This window comes from Plecotus auritus (assembly GCF_963455305.1).
Source record: "Plecotus auritus genome assembly, chromosome: 1".
Taxonomy (NCBI): domain Eukaryota; kingdom Metazoa; phylum Chordata; class Mammalia; order Chiroptera; family Vespertilionidae; genus Plecotus; species Plecotus auritus.
The window spans coordinates 35,537,450-35,558,597 of record NC_137770.1 but is presented as its reverse complement, the minus strand read 5'-3'; the positions used below and the strand labels follow the sequence as shown (position 1 = coordinate 35,558,597).

Here is a 21,148-nt window from a genome sequence, read left to right as displayed (position 1 = left end):
ACTGAATATTTTTAGAAACTTCCAAGTCAATCTTATACTTATTGAACTTTCATATTTCTAAGTCAGGTGATGTTATACCCCTTGGTACATCTGAGTATTGGATTAAAAGACCAGCCTATTTTCATACCCTGTGTATAATGTTTACCCAGAAAATATTTTGGAAAAAACATTGAGGATATACTGAAGGAATAAGTTCAATGACACATGGAAGAATACAAATTATCAAATGGTATGTGTTCCCCCATTTCCTAGGTTTAGGGCTTTTTTTGTAATCCTCATTCCTAAATAGTCATCATTTTTCTCGAGACCCCTTTACCAGCTGCCTCGCCTCACTTTCAGCAGATTATCTCATCAAGTAAGAAACAAAAGCTATAAGAAACATGACAGTGTTCCAGTTCCCTTCCATCCCTCCACCTCTACACCCACCCACATAACACTGATTCTTGCCTAAACTTTATCATCTCAGAAAATTAGGCATTTGCCCGTTCCTGATCATTCATATGTTCTATACATGTACATATCAGTGGTTTCTAGATTTTTCACTATCACAAACAATGTCTCTGTGAATTTCCTTAGGCCTATCCTTCTGTGCTCTTGGACATGTCTAGAACCGCCTATGTTATTAGCTAAATTAGTTCATTTGATCTGTCACCAACCCCCATAATACAAACTTTGAAAAAGTTGAGCAGCCACACTGTCTAGGTCAGAGGAAAAAAAACACATCAGCAGTTCTAACTTCTCCCAGAGATACATTTACTGATCTCACCTTTACAGAGACCTAACTGTGTGACTGATTATTCAGCATAGTTCGCTGATGTTACTTAGACGTGGTCGATACAGGATAATGTGAACAGACAGATGAATATGAAGAGCCTAATAGTTGCTCTGTAAGTTGTTCATGGTATTATGAGAACATTTGTTCTCCTAAAAGCTCAGGATGCCAACTCCTTCTTAATAAAACATTAGTTTAGCTCTATTGGGTTGCAATTAACCTCTATGTCATGGACTGCTTAATCTTAAAAATAAAAGGAAGTCGCAGAGGCAGTTAAATCAATCTACTAGACTGCAACACAAGATTCTAATCCATAAGAAAAAAGCTTAGGTAAACAATTATACTCTTGGCCAAAGAGACTACATGGTATAATTACTCATATTTCATCTGTTGTTTCCTCTCTAAAGAAAATCATTGGCTTCCCACAGGGGAAGGTTGCTATTTTTTCCCTTATTTTCATCCTACACAAAATTTTTTGTCTCAATTATTGGCTTTATTGGCACAAAGATGCCATAACTATTTGGCACAGGACATTTCACACTGTAAGTGTTTTGGCAATTTTGGAATCTGTTTGAAAATACTATACAGTATAAATGGGCAGAGATTTGAGCCATCTCTTTTAGAACACATATGGCTAATCAATAGAATGGATTGCTTGGCTGTAATTTTTCCCCTTTGTATTATTATAAATGATGTATTGAGTACCACTGACTGATTACCTGAGCAACAGTTCCAAGACCTCAAAACCAGGAACAAAAGATAACAAAAACACTTTGCCCCCTTGTATTATTTTCAGTAAATTCTGTTGATTCAAAACAGTACAATTCTGTCAGAACCAATGTATTCTCAACTTGTGGGGTTTTTTTGTTGGGTTTTTTTTGTTGTTTTTTTGTTTGGGTTGTGTGTTTTTTGTTGTTGTTTTGTTTTGTTTTGTTTGTTAAAAAGAAGAGCAGGGGGGGAATACCACTAAGGTGAAAAATTTGTAGGGAAAAATGGACATCTTTAAACTCAAACAATAAGTTTCCACTGGAAAGAATGAGTCAGCACCGTGCCATATAGATGACATGGGATTGGAAATCAGTCAGACTTTGGGTGTCAGGACCTTCAACAGTAAAATGAGATAAGAACAGTAGTTTCCAGAATTATAGAAATGCATGATAAAAACTATAAAGTTCCTGCTACATATTAACTACTTCATCCAAACTGCTTTCCTTCCCCTCCAATGGTTTTTGCTACCAACCATCACAGTATAAATCAAATGTATTGCTGACATCACTCAGTGCCATTCATTTTAAAGGCAAAAATCAACCAAGCATGAAGTTTTGGTGATCATAAAATTCATTTTGAAGAAGAGCTACACTCAAATTAGTTGGCTGCTGACAGTTTATAGTTACTATCACAGATACTATTTAGAAATAAAATTCAGATTTAGCCAGTGTACTCAAGTCTTTCAACCATACGTTTCTTGGTAAAAATACCAGAAGTAGGAGATTGATGTCAATCCAATCAATTTTGGCAAAACCTCAACAGACTTGGGCCCTTGTTCCAATCACTGGCACCTTTTCACAATAAGAAGGTAAAATGTCCTTGCTCTGGGATTAAAAATTGCATTCTGGTTTGCCAACATGTGGATTCACTTGTCTTTCTGCATCCCAAAACACTGTTTCCTATATCCTAGGCAAACTCTCTCAACCTACTCTCTTGCAAGCATCCTCAATTCCCTGACCTTTTGATCCTGCTCCCTGATCCTTGAGCTCACTGATTCTTTTCATCTTACTCACCTGATCAAATTCTAACTCTGGTTAAACCCAACTCTTCACCTACTTCTATATCTATACACCTTTGACCTAACATGGGTGGAGTAAAACACATAACTATGTTCACAGATACTAATGAAACTCATGACCACTGGCCTCAAGTATACATTAGTGCTGCTCAGCAAACCTGATAGATTGCCTTTGCCCACTCTCTTCTCCACACTCAAAGATTACTATTCATACCTACTCCTCTCTCTTCACACATTTAACACTTCCTCACCTCCTTCCCCATCTTTACTCTCAATTGATAATCATGAATCCTACATTACTGAAATATACAATCAGAAGAACACTTCCACTTTATACATATGTTTGTCTGTCCCACCTATTAGGATATGAGGGAAGGAACTCTGTATTTCCAGGACCTAGAATAGTGCTTGCCCCATACTGTGTGCTCGACTTGTACTTTGGGTTTTTTTAATGAACAAAATAGATAAACAAGGAAAATAAAATAGTCCTAGAAGAGTCATGAAAAAGCTCATGTTAACACATTTCGGACCAGTAGTTTTATTGCTAGATTACCCAGTGGCCAGATAAGTTTCTATTGAACAAGTACAAAAAATGTTTTACATAAATGTTAAAGGCATGCTTTAAAATTAAATACCCATTGCATTTTGAAGTTATTTATTACATGTTCTTACAAGCTAATATCTTTTTAAAGAATTCTCGTGATTGGCCACAAGCTTTAGATCAGAAAATACAAGAATTCTTGTGATCCGTCCACAATGTGTTAAGTAACTCTGTTTAACCCAAGGCTGAATGAAAAGTAAATCTTGTCTCCAACTTCAATTCTTTAGCCCCAAGTAATTTTGATATTATGGTCTTATCACAAAATCTCATTTCCCAAAAGTTCCATGGTCCCCTTTACTCAATTGAAAAGGTTGAAAGATACAAATTTTTGCCTACGTTTCAAAACTTGCTTTCGTATACTGCCAGTTTTGTAGTATTGGTAGGATGATTACTTCATGGCATAAATATTTTATCTCTATTGAATCCTTCATATTAAATTTATAACTCGCATGAATAATAGAAAGATACTCATATACACCATTCATAGTTACCTTGTGCAATACTTTTTCCAGCAATCTGTTATGTATTTGAAAGGTGTGGAGGAGTCTCAAAATAACCATCTATTCAAAATAAGCTCTTCCTCTACAAATTCTGGCACTAGAAAGAGATAGTTGAATCCTTTCCACAATGGGGTCAGATTTTTCCTATAGAATCTAATTTGCATGTCTATCAAGCACTTAGTTCAAAATCAAGTGATCTGTGTTGTCTGGAGTTTATTCATTTTTTTTGTAAGAATGGATTATGCATTCTAAGAGATTGTACCTGACAAAGTACTCTGTAATCCCAATGTGCAAATGCAGAGATGAAGGTGGAGGCAGGAAAATGGAGACGCATTAATTTGAAAAATAAAATTCAATCCTTAAAACATTAACACCCTTTCCCCAATGTCATCAGAAAATGCTGCCAACTTTCATTTTCCATAGATAGGCTACAAAGTTACTGACAACACCTTTAACGTTCAGCAGATCAAAACTGTGAGAAAGTATTATACTCATTTTGGCCAACATTAGCTGTGCCATGACACCACTTGGTGTAAATGAGAGAAAACAATAGGTATCATCAGCTCTTAGTTGTAGGTTTTTCATAGACATTCCCTTCTCAAGTTGACAAAGTTCCTCTCCATTCCTACTTCACTAAGAGTTTTTATCAGGAATGGGTGCTGGGTTTTGTCAAATGCTTTTTCTATGCAAACTGATATGATCATGTTATGTTTCTTCTTTAGCCTGTTGATGTAGTGAATTACAATGATTGATTTTTAAATGTTGAACCAGCTTTGCATATGTGGACTAAACCCCACTTGGTCTTTGTGTGTAATTTTTAATACATTGTTGCATTCTATTTTGTTGAGGATTTTTGCATCTATATTCAAGAGAAATATTGGTCTGTAGTTTTCCTTTCTTGTAATATCTTTTTCCGAGTTTGGTGTGAGGGTAGTGCTGGCCTCATAGAATGAGAAGAGTTCTCGCTACTTCTATTTTTCTGGAAGAGACCATGAATTTGACAGTAACACCATCTGCACCAGGTGTTTTCTTGTTTTAGAAGTTTACTGATTTATTTAATAGCTATAGGACAATTCAGGTTATTTCCCCTAGTGTGAGTTCTGGTAGTTTGTATCTTCAAGGAATTGTCCCATTTTAACTAAATTATCAATGTGGTGGCTGTAGAGTTGTTCAAAGTATTTTTTTAATCTTTATTGCTGTAAGTATTACATATGCCCCCGTTCTTCCCCATCCTAGCTGCCCCCCGACACCCATTTTTTTAAATGCTTTAATGTCCATGGATGGCCCTTCTTTAATTTCTGATATTAGTCATTTGTGCCTTCTCCATTTTTCTTGGTTAGCCTAGCTAGATGTTCATTAACTTTAATAACCTCTTTAAAGAATCAGCTTTGGATTGTAGTGATTTCCTCTAGTGTTTTTCTGTTTTCTATTTCACTGATTTCTGCTCTAAGATTTATTTACTGTCTTCAGCTTGTTTTGACTTAAGTTCTTTTTCTTTGGCTTACTTTCCCAAGGTGGAAGCTTAGGTCATTAATTTTATGTCTTTTTACTTTTCTAATATTTGCATATAATGTTATAAATTTCCCTCTAAGCACCACTTTTGCTGCATCCCACATATCTGATAAGTTGTGTTTTATTTTCCTTTAGTTCAAAATATTTCTCTGATTTATTTTAAGGCTTCTCCTTTGATCCATGGTCTATTTAAAAACGTATTAATTTCCAAACATTTGAAATTTTCTAGCTATCTTTCTGTTACTGATTTCTTGCTTAATTCCATTGTTGCCTAAGTATATACTTTGTAAGATTTCTATTCTTTTAAATTTATCAGGGTATGTTTTATGGCCAGAATGGGATCTACCTAATGAACACTCCATTTAAACTTGAGAAGAACAGGTATTCTGCTGCTATTGGATGGGGCACTTTGAATTTTCAAACAAACAAATGAGCATTAATTAGAAAATTATTCCATTAGAAGACTATTATATTAAAAATAATATTTAAATTTATCCTAAACTTCCTAGACACTTGGTATATGAGTAAAAGCATAGGAAAAGGTAGGACAGGTCCAAATGTGAATGCTTTATTCATTCTTCCAGGAGATGACTTAATATACACATTTTCAGAAATTCAAAAGTGAATTGACTTATATCATGCTTTAAATTATTTGCACATTGTAAAATTTTCCTTGCAATTTGATGCTAACCAGAAACTGAGCAGCTATAGTAATATACATGTGATTTTATCTGCAGGAAATAAGTGTACTGCAATTTCTCTACAGTTATGACTACAGTTGAAAAGATTAAAGCTTTCATGCCAGTTTTTTTAGATGTAAGAAAAGGCAATGTTTGCCAAATGCAAAAAGGAAGACATTTAATTTTTCTTCTAAGAGATTATTAAAAATATTGCATAAAAACTTTTCCTAAGGGTTTTTAAGTTCTTCATTTATGACACCAATTTCTAATTTAAACATAATTGAAGAGAATAAAATGAGAGCAAAAGGGAGTAAAAGCCCATACCACTGACTACTGTTTTCTATAGCAGTCTCTCTGGATGTAGTCATTAAGACTCCAATAAGAATGTTTTCATTTTCTAGCCACTCTCTTGATAACAAAATTGTTCTTTACACAATCTAGCAACATCTACCCAAGAGAATCTACAACAACCCAGTTTTTAAAAGGTGAAAAGTAGCCCTAACCAGTTTGGCTCAGTAGATAAAGTGTCGGCCTGTGGACTGAAGGGTCCTGGGTTCGATTCCTGTCAAGGGCACATTTCTGGGTTGCAGGCTTGATCTCCAGTAGGGGGCATGCAGGAGGCAGCTGATCAATGATTCTCTCTCATTGTTGATATTTCTATCTCTCTCTCCCTTTCTCCCTTTCTCTCTGAAATCAATAAAAATATATTTAAATAAATAAATAAAAGGTGAAAAGTAACCTGAAAAAGTCAATTAATAAAACTCCAATCAATTTAGCTAAAATTAATCAATTGTGTTCCAAAAGATTTCACCCAAGCCATCCCACAAGTTATAATTTTTGTTTCTAAAACTCACCATGTTATAAGTTGCTGAAAATCCCATTATATCAATCCTAAATTAATAATGTTCTGAGAAATCTCTTCTTTATGTCTTTTTTCAATCCCCCTTATTATAATTTAAGTAACTGTTATCTCAACTTGCTATTGCCATTCAAAAATATGATTGGAAAATGATCCGGACAATGACTAGTATGAATGTGTAAGAGTTATGGAGTACAATTTTGTTTTTGAGTTCAACCAATAGATTTTGTTAAGATAATAATAACAATAATATATTTAAAAGCCTAATTCTTAAATGTAGTAATTCCTTTGAAAATTACCTTTTGTTGAATCATCCTCTATTGGCTGTTTGAACAATGTAATATCCTTGAAAGTGCATAGAAACAAGACCACCTTTTCATGTTCATTTCTTATTGGTGCAATTTGCATATAAAACCAAACAGGAGTTCCTGGAAGAGAAAGAAAGGACAACAGAGTGTGACAAAGCCTCAGCAATGACTTGGTCTCCTGCCTTTCCCCTTCCGTCAGCTGCCAACTGCCATGCCAGGAATTAGCACCAATACAATAGTATTTTAATTGCTAAAAAGGATTCAAGAAAACTTTAATTTTGTATCAACTACCAGTTGCTCAAAAATTAATAAACAGAAGGAAATAGCTAAAAAACATATATGCATGGGGAAGGCCTGGGGTGGGGCAGGAGTTGGGTGGAGGGGGGGGCAAAAGGGGAGAAAATGGGAGACATCTGTAATATTGTCAACAATAAAAATAATTACATTAAATTAAATAATTTTAAAAGAATACATGCATAGCCCATGGACACGGATAATAATTTGGTAAAAGCCAAGGTAGGGGTACGCAGGGGAGGGTAGAGGTGGGCAAAGGGGGAGAAGAGGACTTCTGCAATAATGTCAACACTAAAAAAAAATTAATAAAATAATAATAATAATAATAAATTTATAAACGTATTTTTCAACACAAAATATCAAAACTTGAAAGCAAAGCTCCGGGTGTCTTTTCACAACGCGGGAGCACAAAGGCAGTCTCGTTACTGAAGTGACACGAGCATCACCTTTAGGCCTGGCTCCCTACACCGCTGCTGCTCTGACCAGCTTCCTTTTTAGAGAGTCTCACCAAGGGTGCCCACTCCCAAGGGCTTCTCCTTGTCACTTTGAGAAGTGCTTCCACTTGACTTCAACAGTCATACCTGATGCTCTGGTAAGTATTCCTCTGGGAGGAACATCTGAAATGCTGGGATAGACTTCTAAGATAGCTCTATGGCTTCGACTGTACCCCCACATCAGAGACACTAAGGCTGGTGTACGCAGAGCTCTACCTGACGCCTTTAAAACAACATTAAAGGGGAAAAATTGTCCCCAGCCCTTGAGAACCTCTGGTGTCTTTATGAGCCACTGTTTCCTACCTCTCTCCCTCAAAGCAGGAGGCTGGACTGTTCAAACAGTGGCTCTTGCAGACTACAGAGGACAGTTTCATGGCTTAAGTTCTGGACAAATCAGAACTGGCATTATGTCAAATAAATATCTGAAGACAAGAGAAATTACTTCAAAGGAGTAATTATCCATTAAACAATAAAACACGGAAGGAATGTTGCATCAGAATCAAAAAGACTTATTTTCCATCATGTTCGCTCTAAGCCACAGTGCAGTAAAGCCTCCCCAAATATTCTACTTTAAAAACATGAAAGCCTTTGTCAGCTGTGAGGTGAAGTACAGGTGAACTGTGCAGCTATAAATAGTCTCTAGGTGAGACTTGATAGCCTGTTAGTGGCTATCAATGAAAACCAAATAAGAAGCACCACCATACTATGGCGAAGGAAGGAAGGGAGGGAGGGAGGGAGGAAGGAATCAACCACATAATAATGTCACCAAAAAAGGGAGTTTGCCATTTAGACAAGAAGTTCAAGAGGTCAGAGAATCTCCCCAGCTGGTTAAAGCGTCGGCCTGCAGACTGAAGAGTCCCAGGTTTAATGCCATCAGGCATATACCTCAGTTACAGGCTCAGTTGGAGCACCTGCAGGAAGGAAGCAAGCAATCGATATGTCTCACACCCTGTTTCTCTGTCTCTCCCCCTCTCTTCCACTCTCTCTAAAAATCAGCGAAAAAAAATATCCTCGGGTGAGGATTAACAAACAAACAAAAAGAAGTCAGAGAATTAAAGAGAGGAGATTTCTATGGGAATGTTCAATTTAGACAACCAGGTTCTTTGCAACACCAGGAGGCCAATGAAAGGACATGGTCCCTTCCAAAATGACTACAGGATGAGACAGGGATCTCAGAAACAATTACACCATCTTCCAGAGAGACTTGTTCTTTGTTTTCTGATTCTGATTTTACACAATGTGTCCAGGAACTGTGAGTGACATGCAGTTTTACAAATCACCAGCCCCAGACGCCAGAGATACATGGCCTATGGCTGTTACAACATAGTGAGCTTGAGGCAGCAGGGTCATAAACAGAGGGAAAGGGGCATTAAACATAAGCTGTTTTCCAAGGTCTGTTGGAAATCTGAACAGAAAGAGATGACGTTACAGCTCATATCTATGAAAACAGCAACAATTCAAATTGTGATACAGAGTCAGCTATTTTTTTAAATTGCTTTCAGATATCATGGTGGATTTTTTCAAGTTGAAGTACAGGTCATACTTCTGCAAGCAGGCTGAGCACTTGCTGAGTGGCTGTTGAAATACCCATATTCTGAATTTGAGGGGGTATCTGGGAGGGCCAAGTAGAGAGGCCTATAGATGCTGGAAGGTCAAGGCAGAGCCCTGGAATTGATTATTGGGAATGAACCCAGATATCACAGGTCTGCCCTTTGTGTAGACAGAAAGAGCCATTGTCAGTCATCATCTCAGAGCCACTGTTTCTTTTCCAACAGTAGAAACAGCCCCCTGCTACTCAGAGCCATGGGCCTAAAGAATAGAGGTTGCAAACTGAAATGTCCATCGTGACACATGTTAAATAGGGTACCTCAATCTCCTCACTGGCAAAATGGCCTTTAACCTAATTATTTAATGAAAGTAATGGGAGGCATTGGCATTCAGGCATTCCCAAAGCAGTTTTCTACAAACATGTGACTTTTCCTTTTAACATTTTTAAAAGTCACAGGAATATACTCTTTTCAGTTGATATTCTAAAGCTTCAGCTAACTATTTACAATATTTTTAAAGCTGCTTTTAAGTATAGTAGAACTCCATTATAATACATGGATAATAAGTTTCCTTCATATTAAAGGGGAAAAACTCAATGCATATGCTGCACAGATGAGAGGAGCTTTAATCTACAGTGCTATGGGCTATGTCTCCTACTAGCTCTAAGCAGAAATCTAAACATACATAGATACTTATCTGAAAAGAACCAGACAGGCCTGAACAAAGGTCAGATAATTATTTCAAGCCATTAAAGTAAAGCAAACTATCTAAACCACCTCAAAAGGAGACTTTTGGAAATGCAAAATTCGATTCATTGCTCGTATGGTTTAAATGATATAAACAAACAGGATTTCCACTGAGGTATTTTTGAGAAACTCAGAAACTATGAACTTGCCTCTGATGTTTTAAAATCAGGCAAAGATTTGTTTATTTTGCTTAAATGTCAGAGTGAAGTAATATGAAATATTCTTAAATTATTTGCTAAACTTGAGACATACCTAAGTCATTTAAGGGATAACAATACTATATGAAAATGAAAATGGGGCATAAGAATCTACTACAAATTGTCAATATGTATTTGGATCTGGTTGGAAAAAAAAAAAAGAACAGAAAACACCTGACATTTCTCTTGAAGAAGACAGAGCTGGTCATTCACAATAGATTATTTTCTAGGTTACAAGCCAACAGACATTTGGGTATGACTTCAGAGAGAAATACCTCTCAGCCTTGATTCTAAAATGAAATATAAGATGTTAAGACATTCCCTAGGTAAAATCACTAACGACTAATGTTCCCATTACCAAGTGCACTACTGTGAAGCAATAACTATGGCTGTGGTTATCCCTATGCTGGTCTGTTAATTAAAAAAGAGAACCTGAGTTCAGTTCCAAATAGTCCACAGAGAACAAATGTTTGAGGTAAAATGGAGAGAATAAATTATGCTCCACAAGATCCAACAGACACTGAGCATGGAGCAAGTATTTCCTGTTGAAGTTAGAATGGGTCCCAAACTGCATCCATTTCCACTGAAGATAATAATTGGCTTTGCTATCATGTACTATTAACACTAAATAAATGGATCCATCTTATGAAGTGACTGTTCATTTTAAAACAGAAAAATCAATTTGCGAAAGTAGCAAAAAGGAAAAAAAGTAAATAACTATTCAAAGAAAATGAATTAGAAGGGAGTCTTGGCTGATGAATGTCCTACTCGGTTTTTGTTTTTGTTTTTTGTTTTTTGTTTTTTTTGGTTGGCTTCTTCCTCCAAACTCTGGTGGAGAGTCCAGACCATGATGTCTTGTGTGATTAGAGAATGGATAACTGACCACTCACAAATCTCATCCTAGAGAACAGCTCGCAAAATATACCAGATGTGAATGGACTGTTCTAAAGGTTTAATAGTAATAATAATAGTTTAAAAATAAAATAATGACTGTTTCCACTAGTTACACACAAAAGAGCCTGCGTCCAGCAAAAGGCTATATTAGCAAAGATTCACCTCAAGTAGATAGCCTGTATTCACATGTTATCTATGTTTATATAGAAAGGTAATCACATGTCCAATGATGCCAATCACCTTTTTCTTTAACCCTAAAGAAGAAATGAACAAATTTCTGTCATTTTAAATTGCTATCACATAACTATAAAATCTTTACCATGAGTATTAATTACAAAGCATTTTGCCAACACACACACACACACACACACACACACACACACACACAAAATGCACCATGCTTTCTTCCATTCTTCAACAGGTTGCTTTTCATAGCCAGAATCAATTACTAATTTTCCTATCTAATTTCACTTGCCAAGAGAAGGAACAAAGTTTTATATTCTCTCTACACTATAGCTCAACTACTTCTTACCAAAACATAACATTAATAAAGGGTTGGCGCATCTTCTTGATAATTTAGATACCTACTGTTTTTCTTGTACAGAAGAACTTCAAAGCAGTTTGACTCGTAGTTGTCAAAAGTCTGCCTGACTTTCTCAATGGTCTTCTTGTCAGTCAATTCCCCATACATAAAACTGGGGGAGAAACAATCCATTTCAGTTTTGCGTTGCTTTTAAAATGCTACATAAAATCATATCATTGTCTTTGTTGATTAAGTAATCAAATTTAATTACAAAATATAATGCTGCTCCCACAAAGTGAACTAAAATATTTATACCATATTTTTGTCATTATTGTTAATCTTATTGCTAAAAGCTAGCATTAGAAGTTATTTCAAACTTATAGAAAGAGAGCAAAAAGCAATCCTCGCTTTACACAGTTCATACATGTACAGATTTTTATTACTATGGTGTAAAGAACATCAGTTTCCCAATAGCACCATTCATATTTCAGTTACTATGGAATATTAACTGAATAATCACATAAAGTTTAGACTTTACTGTTAGCTCTTCAGTCTACAAATCACTGGTGAATAACAGATAACACATCACAATCATTGACCAATCAACTCGCTTTTTCAAAACCTGTTGATATTGGTCACTGTGCATCTGTTATTCAATTTACACACAGAAGCAGAGCCCGTTAGATGTGTTGCCTCCTTGTTTCTCAGTGATAAATCCACATGACATTTTACAAAAATGGAAATCGAAAGCAGGAATTAGCCTTCAAAGATTAAAGTCCATCAAGAAGTGAAAATCGTAATGCTGAAAGTGAATTTGAATCGAACATAAACAAGGTTAGAGAAGAAAAAGATGAATATGGGGATGTTGACATTACTGCCATTGAGAGACTCTAGATATGCAGCCAGAGGAACTGAGTGAAGGTGAACTTACCAACATAAATCACAAAAGTGATTGGGATGAAAGGATCAAGGGTTCCCAGAGAAAGTCATGCAAAAGGAAGAAAGGAAAGAAGGGAGGGAGGAAGGGAGGGAGGGAGGAAGGAAGGAAGGGAGAAAGGAAGGAAGGATTTTCATCATTTATGAGGATTTTTTAAATACATACAACTGTGGCTAATTAGAGGAAAACTGAAGGAGGCATATATTATTACTATGGTTAAAGAAATATAGAAAACAGATTAAAGAGTGAACTTCTATATCCCACAAAATTGTCCTAATATTAAAAATTATCTATTTTTCTAAAAGAAATTCACCAAAAGTCTGATAATCTACAAAACAGAATTTAGTCAAGGACTACACACCTCTAAAACTCTGTTCCCAGTGCTTTCACAATCATCAGTTGTTCATCTGGTTTTAGGTACACAGTTAACATAATTGTCTAGAACATTTCTTCCAACAGGAAGGAATCTGTGAGCTACTATTAGACACCTTGAATATGTTTTTGAAAACTCAAATCTATCTTTATGATTGTTTTTGTTCCAGTTTTCAATGACTTAGCCTGTTGGCCAGAGGCAAATCCAAGTGTGGTAGGCCTGAAGCTTACACAATTTTAGGGCCTCCTTTAAGGAAAGGGAAAAAATTATAAAACAAAATTAGGCACAGAACCTTAAAAGACACCCACTCACGTGAAGTTTAAGATTCATTATCCTCATGGGAAAACTGCCCCTGAATATATCAATCTGGGAAATTTACAACTTGAAAAGCAATTTGTTAGCAAGATCCATCAAAGACTAGCAGGATTCAATAGCAATGCCATATCTCTAGAAATTAGGAGTAACTCAGGCCAATCTCATGGTAACACTAACCTACACAACTAGAATTTTAGAAACTAAGAAATGAAAGGAAGTAGATGTAGCAGACCAAAAAATTGCCCTGGCAATTTTCATCCTGCATTTTCAATTATAATATTTCTATCTTTTATTTTAAAAAGATATTTTAGTGTTGTTATGATAGTAAAATAAATGAGAATCTCATAATAAAATTACAGACTCTATCTCCTTAATCTCACAGCTGAACTAACAAAGGAAATTTCAGTGCCTGCCTGTCAGATGGTATTGAAAAGCCACTGTTCCTGTCTAAAGCCTGGGTTTCAGCTCATGTGAGTCTTATGAAAATCTCCTGAAGGCATTATAATTAAATTAGAATACCTCAGTTAAAAAGTCCCACCCTCCAAAAATAAAACATTAGTTTAACACTGTCAATAATATTTCTACAGATAGGTGAACCTTGCAATCAACCAGTTTTTTTTAAATAATGATAATGATAATTAACTATTTTTAATCTAAAAACTCTTTAATAAAAAGAGGACATTAAGAACAAAAATAAGATAAGAGTAATTAAGCTAACTAAATGTTTGTGGACTTAAGAAACATAAAAGAAAACCATTTTACTCCTATTACTAAATGTCAGGGTTCTATAGTTCAATAAACCAAAACACAATATTCACAGCTGGCCATCAGAAAAACGTGGAGGGAAAAGGCATCTATAATATAATAAGCAAATAGGATAATAATTTGAAAAATAAACTCTAACAGGATTGAAAATTAAGTTACAACTTAAAAAATGATTGTTTTGAAAATTGATGTAATAATACCACTTACAACACACATTTGATTCAGCTAAAAATCTGAAGAGAAAATGCAAACCAGCAATTTTTCAAGTAAACTATGAAAATGCCATAATATATTCTTCATCATTTTAGCCCCCACAATGCTAAAATCTCCTCCCCTAAGAATGCAAAGGCATTTTAAGAAAACAATCCCACACTATTACAATCTGAATACTTTTTTTGAAAGTCTTTTGTCTCTTATATTGTTCCACTGATATTATAAATGACTTCTACAACTGCACTGTTTATTTTATTGGAGGGGAAAATTCAATGCACAGAAGCGATCTATCTCTGCTGAAACACTGAGCAGTAGTAATATAATAGAACCACTGCACTTGGAGGACTATGATTCACAAGAAAGGGATAGAACCCCTCTGACTCTGTTTCCTCATCAGTAAAATGATGACATTAACATAACCCAGAGAGTTAGGTCTAAAAGCTTAAAGCACATGAAGTTGCCAATTAGAATGTGTGGTACAGTGGCTGAGTGGGATGCTTCTAATGGGTGGGCTTAGAAGGCCACTCAAGCCCCAACCCCACACCCTTGTGTCCCTACAATTCTAGAATGGGGTTGGGCCACACCTGCTAATGGGCAAGGTCACTGAGTCTTAAAGGAGATGCACATCATTTTGTATTTTCTTTTTTTTTTTTTTTTTTCTAACCCATGAGGCTGAAGCATAAACTTACCCAGGACGTGTTCCTGGATTATCTGGCCACTTCTCTTGCCACACAACTAAGTGGTGGTAAGATCTGGTCTTGAAAGTAAGGAAGAAATTTTCCACCGGCCTGGCCTAAGTCATATCCAGCTTGCCTAAGCAGTTGGCAATATATCTTTTATGTATATTCTGCCCTAGGAAACTTCTGGGGACAGGTGACTTTGGTTTACAGCAAGATTTACTAATTATTCTTGGATCCCTTGTTCTGCCATCAAAATCTCACAAACAAGCCTCATTATGAGAACTCACACTAAGAATGGCTATAATGTTAATAGACTTTCAAGGGACAAAGGAACTTCCAAACTAAAAAGAATGTGCAACCTAATCATGAGTTCTGCCATCTAACTCAATCTGTTAATGACTGAACAATGTTCCTGAACTAAAATACCACATTCAGTCACCACTAGAAAATAATATTATCTACGGCGTGTAGTTCACAGGCTAGCAAATGCTTCATCACAGAAACCATACAGATTGACTTAATGCAGTTAGCTGGCAAATGTGGTCCTCAGCTGGGAACCAGCCACAACAGTGAAATCATCACCAAGCTAATGGGAGGATGGGCTGAGATCTATAGCCCAAGGGTCAAAAAGAAGCCTGCGAGGGAGAGCAGAAGGAGAATTTGGGAACAAATAAGAACACGGCTTTCAAAATCTCAGAGGTAATTTTGGAATAAACCAAAGCATTATTTTATATCATAGATTGTAACCAAATGTTTCAGAGCCCATTAAGTTATATGGGTTCAGAAGGATTCAGATAGTCATAAAGAGTCGCCCGTGACATGTAATTGAGGGAAGCTAGGGATAGCCCTGGACATCTCTAACCTTGGAGCATGAGCATCACTGAGGCACCTGGCTCTCCAACGCTTCCCCTCAGTGCCACTGTGCAAAGCAGAGCCCACAGCCAAATGGAACCAGACTGACTGAAATCCATCATGTGTAATGTGCTCATATTGGCTGAGATAATCCTGTGTTAATAAAACTACTTGTGAAATACATCCAATAAAGTGTCTATTACTACCTCTGCTTCTTTCTCTAATTTGATGCACAAAGGATTATTAATGGGCCCTTCGAGGGAAAAAAAATGATTTTGAAAGCATCTATCTACTCCAATCCTCCCTACCTACATGATTGCTCTTCTCACCCCTCTATCCTAAAAACAACAACAGAATGGGCCTTAAAAGTTTCAGGTTAATAAAAGATTAAAATGCTGATGTGGTTTCTACCTAATCTGCGATAGTGTGTCTCGAATGTCAGGGTTTCCTAGGGGTCATGAGGTGAGATCATCTGCTTCAGATCCATTCCAACAAAACCTATAATCTCCATTATACCTGCGATATGTTTTGTGTCCTTCAATAAACATCCAAATAATCCAAAGGCTTGAAGTACAATTATTAGACAATAAAATGGGCTAGACTTGAAATTCTAGGAATCCTGAAGTGTCATGAGAATTTTTTTTAATTTAGTTATGAGACAGTACATAGAATACATCATATTTATTAAAATAGAAATTTAGATACTACTATGAAGTACAAAGATGTAGGGAAACTGGAACCCTCACTCATGGCTGGTGAGTTTGGAAACAGAAGGCCACTTGACAGCAATCTGAGAGCAATTAATGTACAAATCCTGTATATAATCTACTATCCAGCGATCCTATCTCTGGACACAGACAGTCAACTTCTCACATGGAGTCACAAGAAGATGTGGTGTATGAGGATGTTTATCTCCAAGTTGTTTGAGGTAGCAAAATGTCAGAAGTTGGACTTCATGACTAATAAATAGATAAATAAAATGAAGGCAATGAAGACACAAGAGCACTACACAACAAACATAATGAAATAGGATATCATATACGGCAACATAAAAAAAAATCTCAAAAACACCCTTGCCAATGTGGCTCAGTGATTAGAGTGTCAGCCTGCAAACCTGAGGATCTCAGGTTCAATTCTCAGTAAAGAGCACATCTCTCTCACATCAATATTTTGCTCTCTTCCTCTCTCTCTCTCTCTCTCGCTCCCTTACCCCTCTTCCTTCTACTCTCTCTAAAACTCAGTGGAAAAAATATCCTCACTCTTCCAGTGAGGATAAAAAAAAAACACAAAAACATAATGTTGAGTGAAAAAAGTAAGAAATTATAAATCTTATTACACAGTATGAATTGCATGGGTCTTAAAAACAAGCACAAAGCAACAACATTTAAGAATACACATATTTAATAAATAAATAGAAGACAGATTAGAAAGACATACAATAAACACACTTTGAATAACTGTAGAAGAGGACAAGGGATATGATCAAAAGGGAAAAAATAAAAGAAAATTTAATAAAATAGAGAACTTTACAGAGAGAGTATAATGATAATATTGAGAAAACTGAAGAGTATGTTTAATTAGATTTTGTGCACCTGGTCTAATGGGGGAGGGCTGGGAAGGAAAAATATAAGAAAACAAAAATAATACATATTAGCCTCTTCCTATTGTAAAATTACAAATTGCTATTTTTATTGTCCCATGAAACAATTCATATTTGAACAATTAAAAAATAAAACAAGGAATCTTTACCCAGTTACTACTTTAATCCTATTGACTTTAATCAATCTAATGCAAGTTGTATATAGAGAGGATTCTTCTCTTTCCAGAATACAAAGTGTCATTTTTTCCACACAAACTGACACTCACTGATTTGTAGTTTCCTATTCTTATATCATTGATAATGATAATCAATAAAATTCTTTGAATTATTTACAAGGCTATCCTCATTGTCAAATGATGTATCTCTATATTCAATTAGAATTCAGTCATTCCAAAACTCTACAATAACTTTTAGCCATTAACACTGTAGTTCTAAACGTGTATATAATTTTCTTCTTTCCTCCTCCTGTTTCCTCTGTCTCATATTAAAAGGCTTTCATAGATTTACACAGGGAATAAAAAATAAAAAGCTCCAGTGTTGCTCAGTGGTTGAGTGTCGACCCATGAACCAGGAGGTCATGGTTTGATTCCCGGTCAGGACACATGCCCAGGTTTCGGGCTCAATCCCCAGTAGGGAGCATGCAGGAGGCAGCAGATCAATGTTGATGTTTCTATCTCTCTTTCTCCCTCTCCCTTCCTCTCTCTCTCTGTCTGAAAATAAATAAAAACATATTTTTTAAAAAACATTATTATCATTTTGAAAATAGCCTCTGAAAATAGTGAACAGAGCTTGGGGGGAGACATCTTCCCACAATGAAAATGATAAAGCATAACATAATCCAAAGCTCTCTGCTCCCTTGCCCACCTTAAATACCGTAACACTTGGGATGAAATACAGTGAATAAAAGCATGTTATATGGAGGCATGTGAGATCTAGGTTAGGGTTTATTGCAAAACAAGCCAATCTAATTCAACAAATGCTGACACCAAACACTGAGCTGTGTCCTATAGTGCATGCAAAAGTGAGCAAGATGGAATCGTTATTTTTGACGCATTTATAATCTGGCACTGGTGCTAGGAAGGAAAAAACAACTCTTTTAGGGGATAGAATATGCTAATACTGTATAATATGCCAGCATTTTTTAAATGAACTTTCTGTAGGAAAAATTGCACCTGCCCAAGAAAACAGGCTGGGGAGGCATAGATACATGGGAAGCATGGACTTCACAATAGATCCACCTACAACAACAAAAATGACAACAAAAGCAATAGCAATAAAAACCCAAGGGGAAAGGAAAGCTAGTTAGTTTAAGGCCATATGATAATGCCACATGATGAACTAATGGGAGTCATAGGAGGGAAACCACATCTTGTTGAGAACATCATAAATACCTTCAAGTAAATGATGGCACCTGAAATAGGCATGGGTGTGATGATGGGATGTCCAAAGTCCAAGAAGAGGAAATGGGTATGGGAGCATCTATATTCCCTAGAATTTTCTATGGAGCCTGTTCCACAGGTAAGATCTAGCATAAAACTAACCTTTTTCTACCCTAAACCCTTCTAAGACATAAGGGAGAGAGATGTTCAATATAAACCTTAACCTCCCAGAAGTTACAACACACACCTTAACAAAAGTTCTAGCCCAGTAGCTAATATCTATCCAACAGATATAAAGGCACAAAAGGCATCAATACTACCGAAGGGAGTTTTTCAATAAGGGGTCATAGTTTTTCATCAGCCTGTTTACCAATTTCGGACCAGAGAGTGAAGACTCAATGTGAGAATGATTTAGTAGAGAAAAAAAGAAGATGGTTCAACAGATTATTTCTCAAATCTACCTAAGCATCAGAACCATCTGAGCTGACAGTTAAAAGTACTCATCCCTGTCCCCAACACACCCACCCAGGGTGATTCTGGTTCAGTAGGTTTAAGGTGAGGTATGAGAATCTGTGTTTTGTAAAACCTAAGAGATTCCTATGTACAGCCAGGTTTAGACTCATGGTATAAAGGAACCCTTGCCTTCTGTGAAGATGCAGAATGAACAGGAGTAGGCAAAAGTAGGTTTATGTTTGTATGAAAAATGACGTGCAGGTTATGGTTATTATAATAGCTTTATTAACTCAAAAGAATGTCACAACTGTGAGTGAGTGACCCTGGACAAATCCCATAATAAAACTCCACCTCGGTTTTCCCCTCTGAAAAACAAAAGATTTGGAATAGAAAATAATTCAGATCACTCACAGTTCTAAAATAACATAATTTTGGTGCTTAGTTAAGTGAGATCTTTAAAGAAAAATTAGCTCAAGGGAAAAATATCCCATCTCAGTATTGAAATATTGTGAAAAGTTGTCAGTTCTAAATTGGTTCCTTATATAGAATTTCCTTTTCTTTTTTATGATCTTTTTTGCAATACACTCTTTAAACTCACAGATATGGCATATCTTGAAAGAATTCTTATAAATATAAATGCCAGAATCTGTTTTACGTAAGTCAAACAAAATAGCAATGGTACAATGTACCAACATTACAAAGTATGTATGATTTACACAGGGTATAAGAACTTTATTTTGATGTTCTTTAAGTGTTCATGAGCCATGTCCTACTTGATTGGGAATTGTTTCCCCTACTTTGTTCAAGACAGTTTTAGTACCCATCAGGGCTTCCCTGAGGCAGGATGCTCCTTTGATCACTCAGCTCTTCAGATAGTTCCTGGCTCATAGTAGGTTGGCAAAAAAATATTTACTGGATAAATTCATACATTCCCAGATATGCAAAAATCCTTCTCTCTGCAAAGTTTTCACCAATGACTCTTAAGCTGTGTATTTCTACTGACAATTTAGTCTCCTTAATATTTTAACATAATTTTTACCCTATAGTTTTTACATGTGAGTAAATAGGTTTTGGTACCAATTCCAGTGTGTGTGGTAGAAGTGGGAGGGTCTCCACACCAACAACAAGCAATTCTTGGGACACCAGCTGGGGGGTCCTATGATTCAACTCAATCACAACACTATCTACCCGGAAATAGCTAGCATCAGATGCCATGGGTTAGGGATTCAGTCTTAAAAGACAGCCCCCCACACACACACTTCAGGTGCCACTAGTCACAAGCCCTGGCTGTCACCTGTACTTCTAAGTACATGCTATAAATCAGCGGTTCCCACAATCTCCTCCTTGGATTTGATTAACTTGCTAGAGCAGCACACAGAGGTCAGAGAAACATTACCTATTAGATTACTGGTTTATTTAAAAGGATATAACTCAGGAATAGCCAGATGGAAGAGATGCAAGGGGCAAGGTATGGAGAAAGAGTGAGGAACACACCACTCTCCCAGCACCTCCAGATATTCACCTATCAAGAAGCTCTCCGAACCTAGTCCTTTTGAATTTTTATGGAGGCCTCATTACTTAGTCTCCACTGATTAAATCATTGGTCACTGGCATTTGATTAACCTCCAACCCCTCTCTTAGATGATGGGGATGGGGGATACTAAAAGTTACCTCCCTCTAGTCATGTGGTTGGTTCTCCTGGCACCCAGTCCTCAACCTCAGATTATCTAAGGGCTTTCCAATAGTCACCTTATTAACATAACAAAAGGCACCTTTATTGTTCTTAATGCCAAGCCTTTTAGGAGCTTTGTGCCAAGACTTAGGTTGAAGACCGAATGTATATTTATTATAAATCACTATATCACTG

The 21,148-nt window shown here is 36.3% G+C and overlaps 1 protein-coding gene across 1 annotated transcript in view; it reads right to left on the bottom strand.

Annotated features, from left to right (window-relative positions):
- KCNH5 (potassium voltage-gated channel subfamily H member 5) overlaps window positions 1-21,148 on the bottom strand; it is a 266,047-nt gene that overhangs the window by 226,929 nt on the left and 17,970 nt on the right. The window contains exons 3-4 of the mRNA XM_080646145.1: window positions 11,780-11,886; window positions 7,010-7,138 (exon numbers count right to left, since the gene is read on the bottom strand). Coding sequence (XP_080502271.1) covers window positions 7,010-7,138; window positions 11,780-11,886 — 236 coding nt within the window. The remainder of the gene's footprint in view (window positions 1-7,009; window positions 7,139-11,779; window positions 11,887-21,148) is intronic.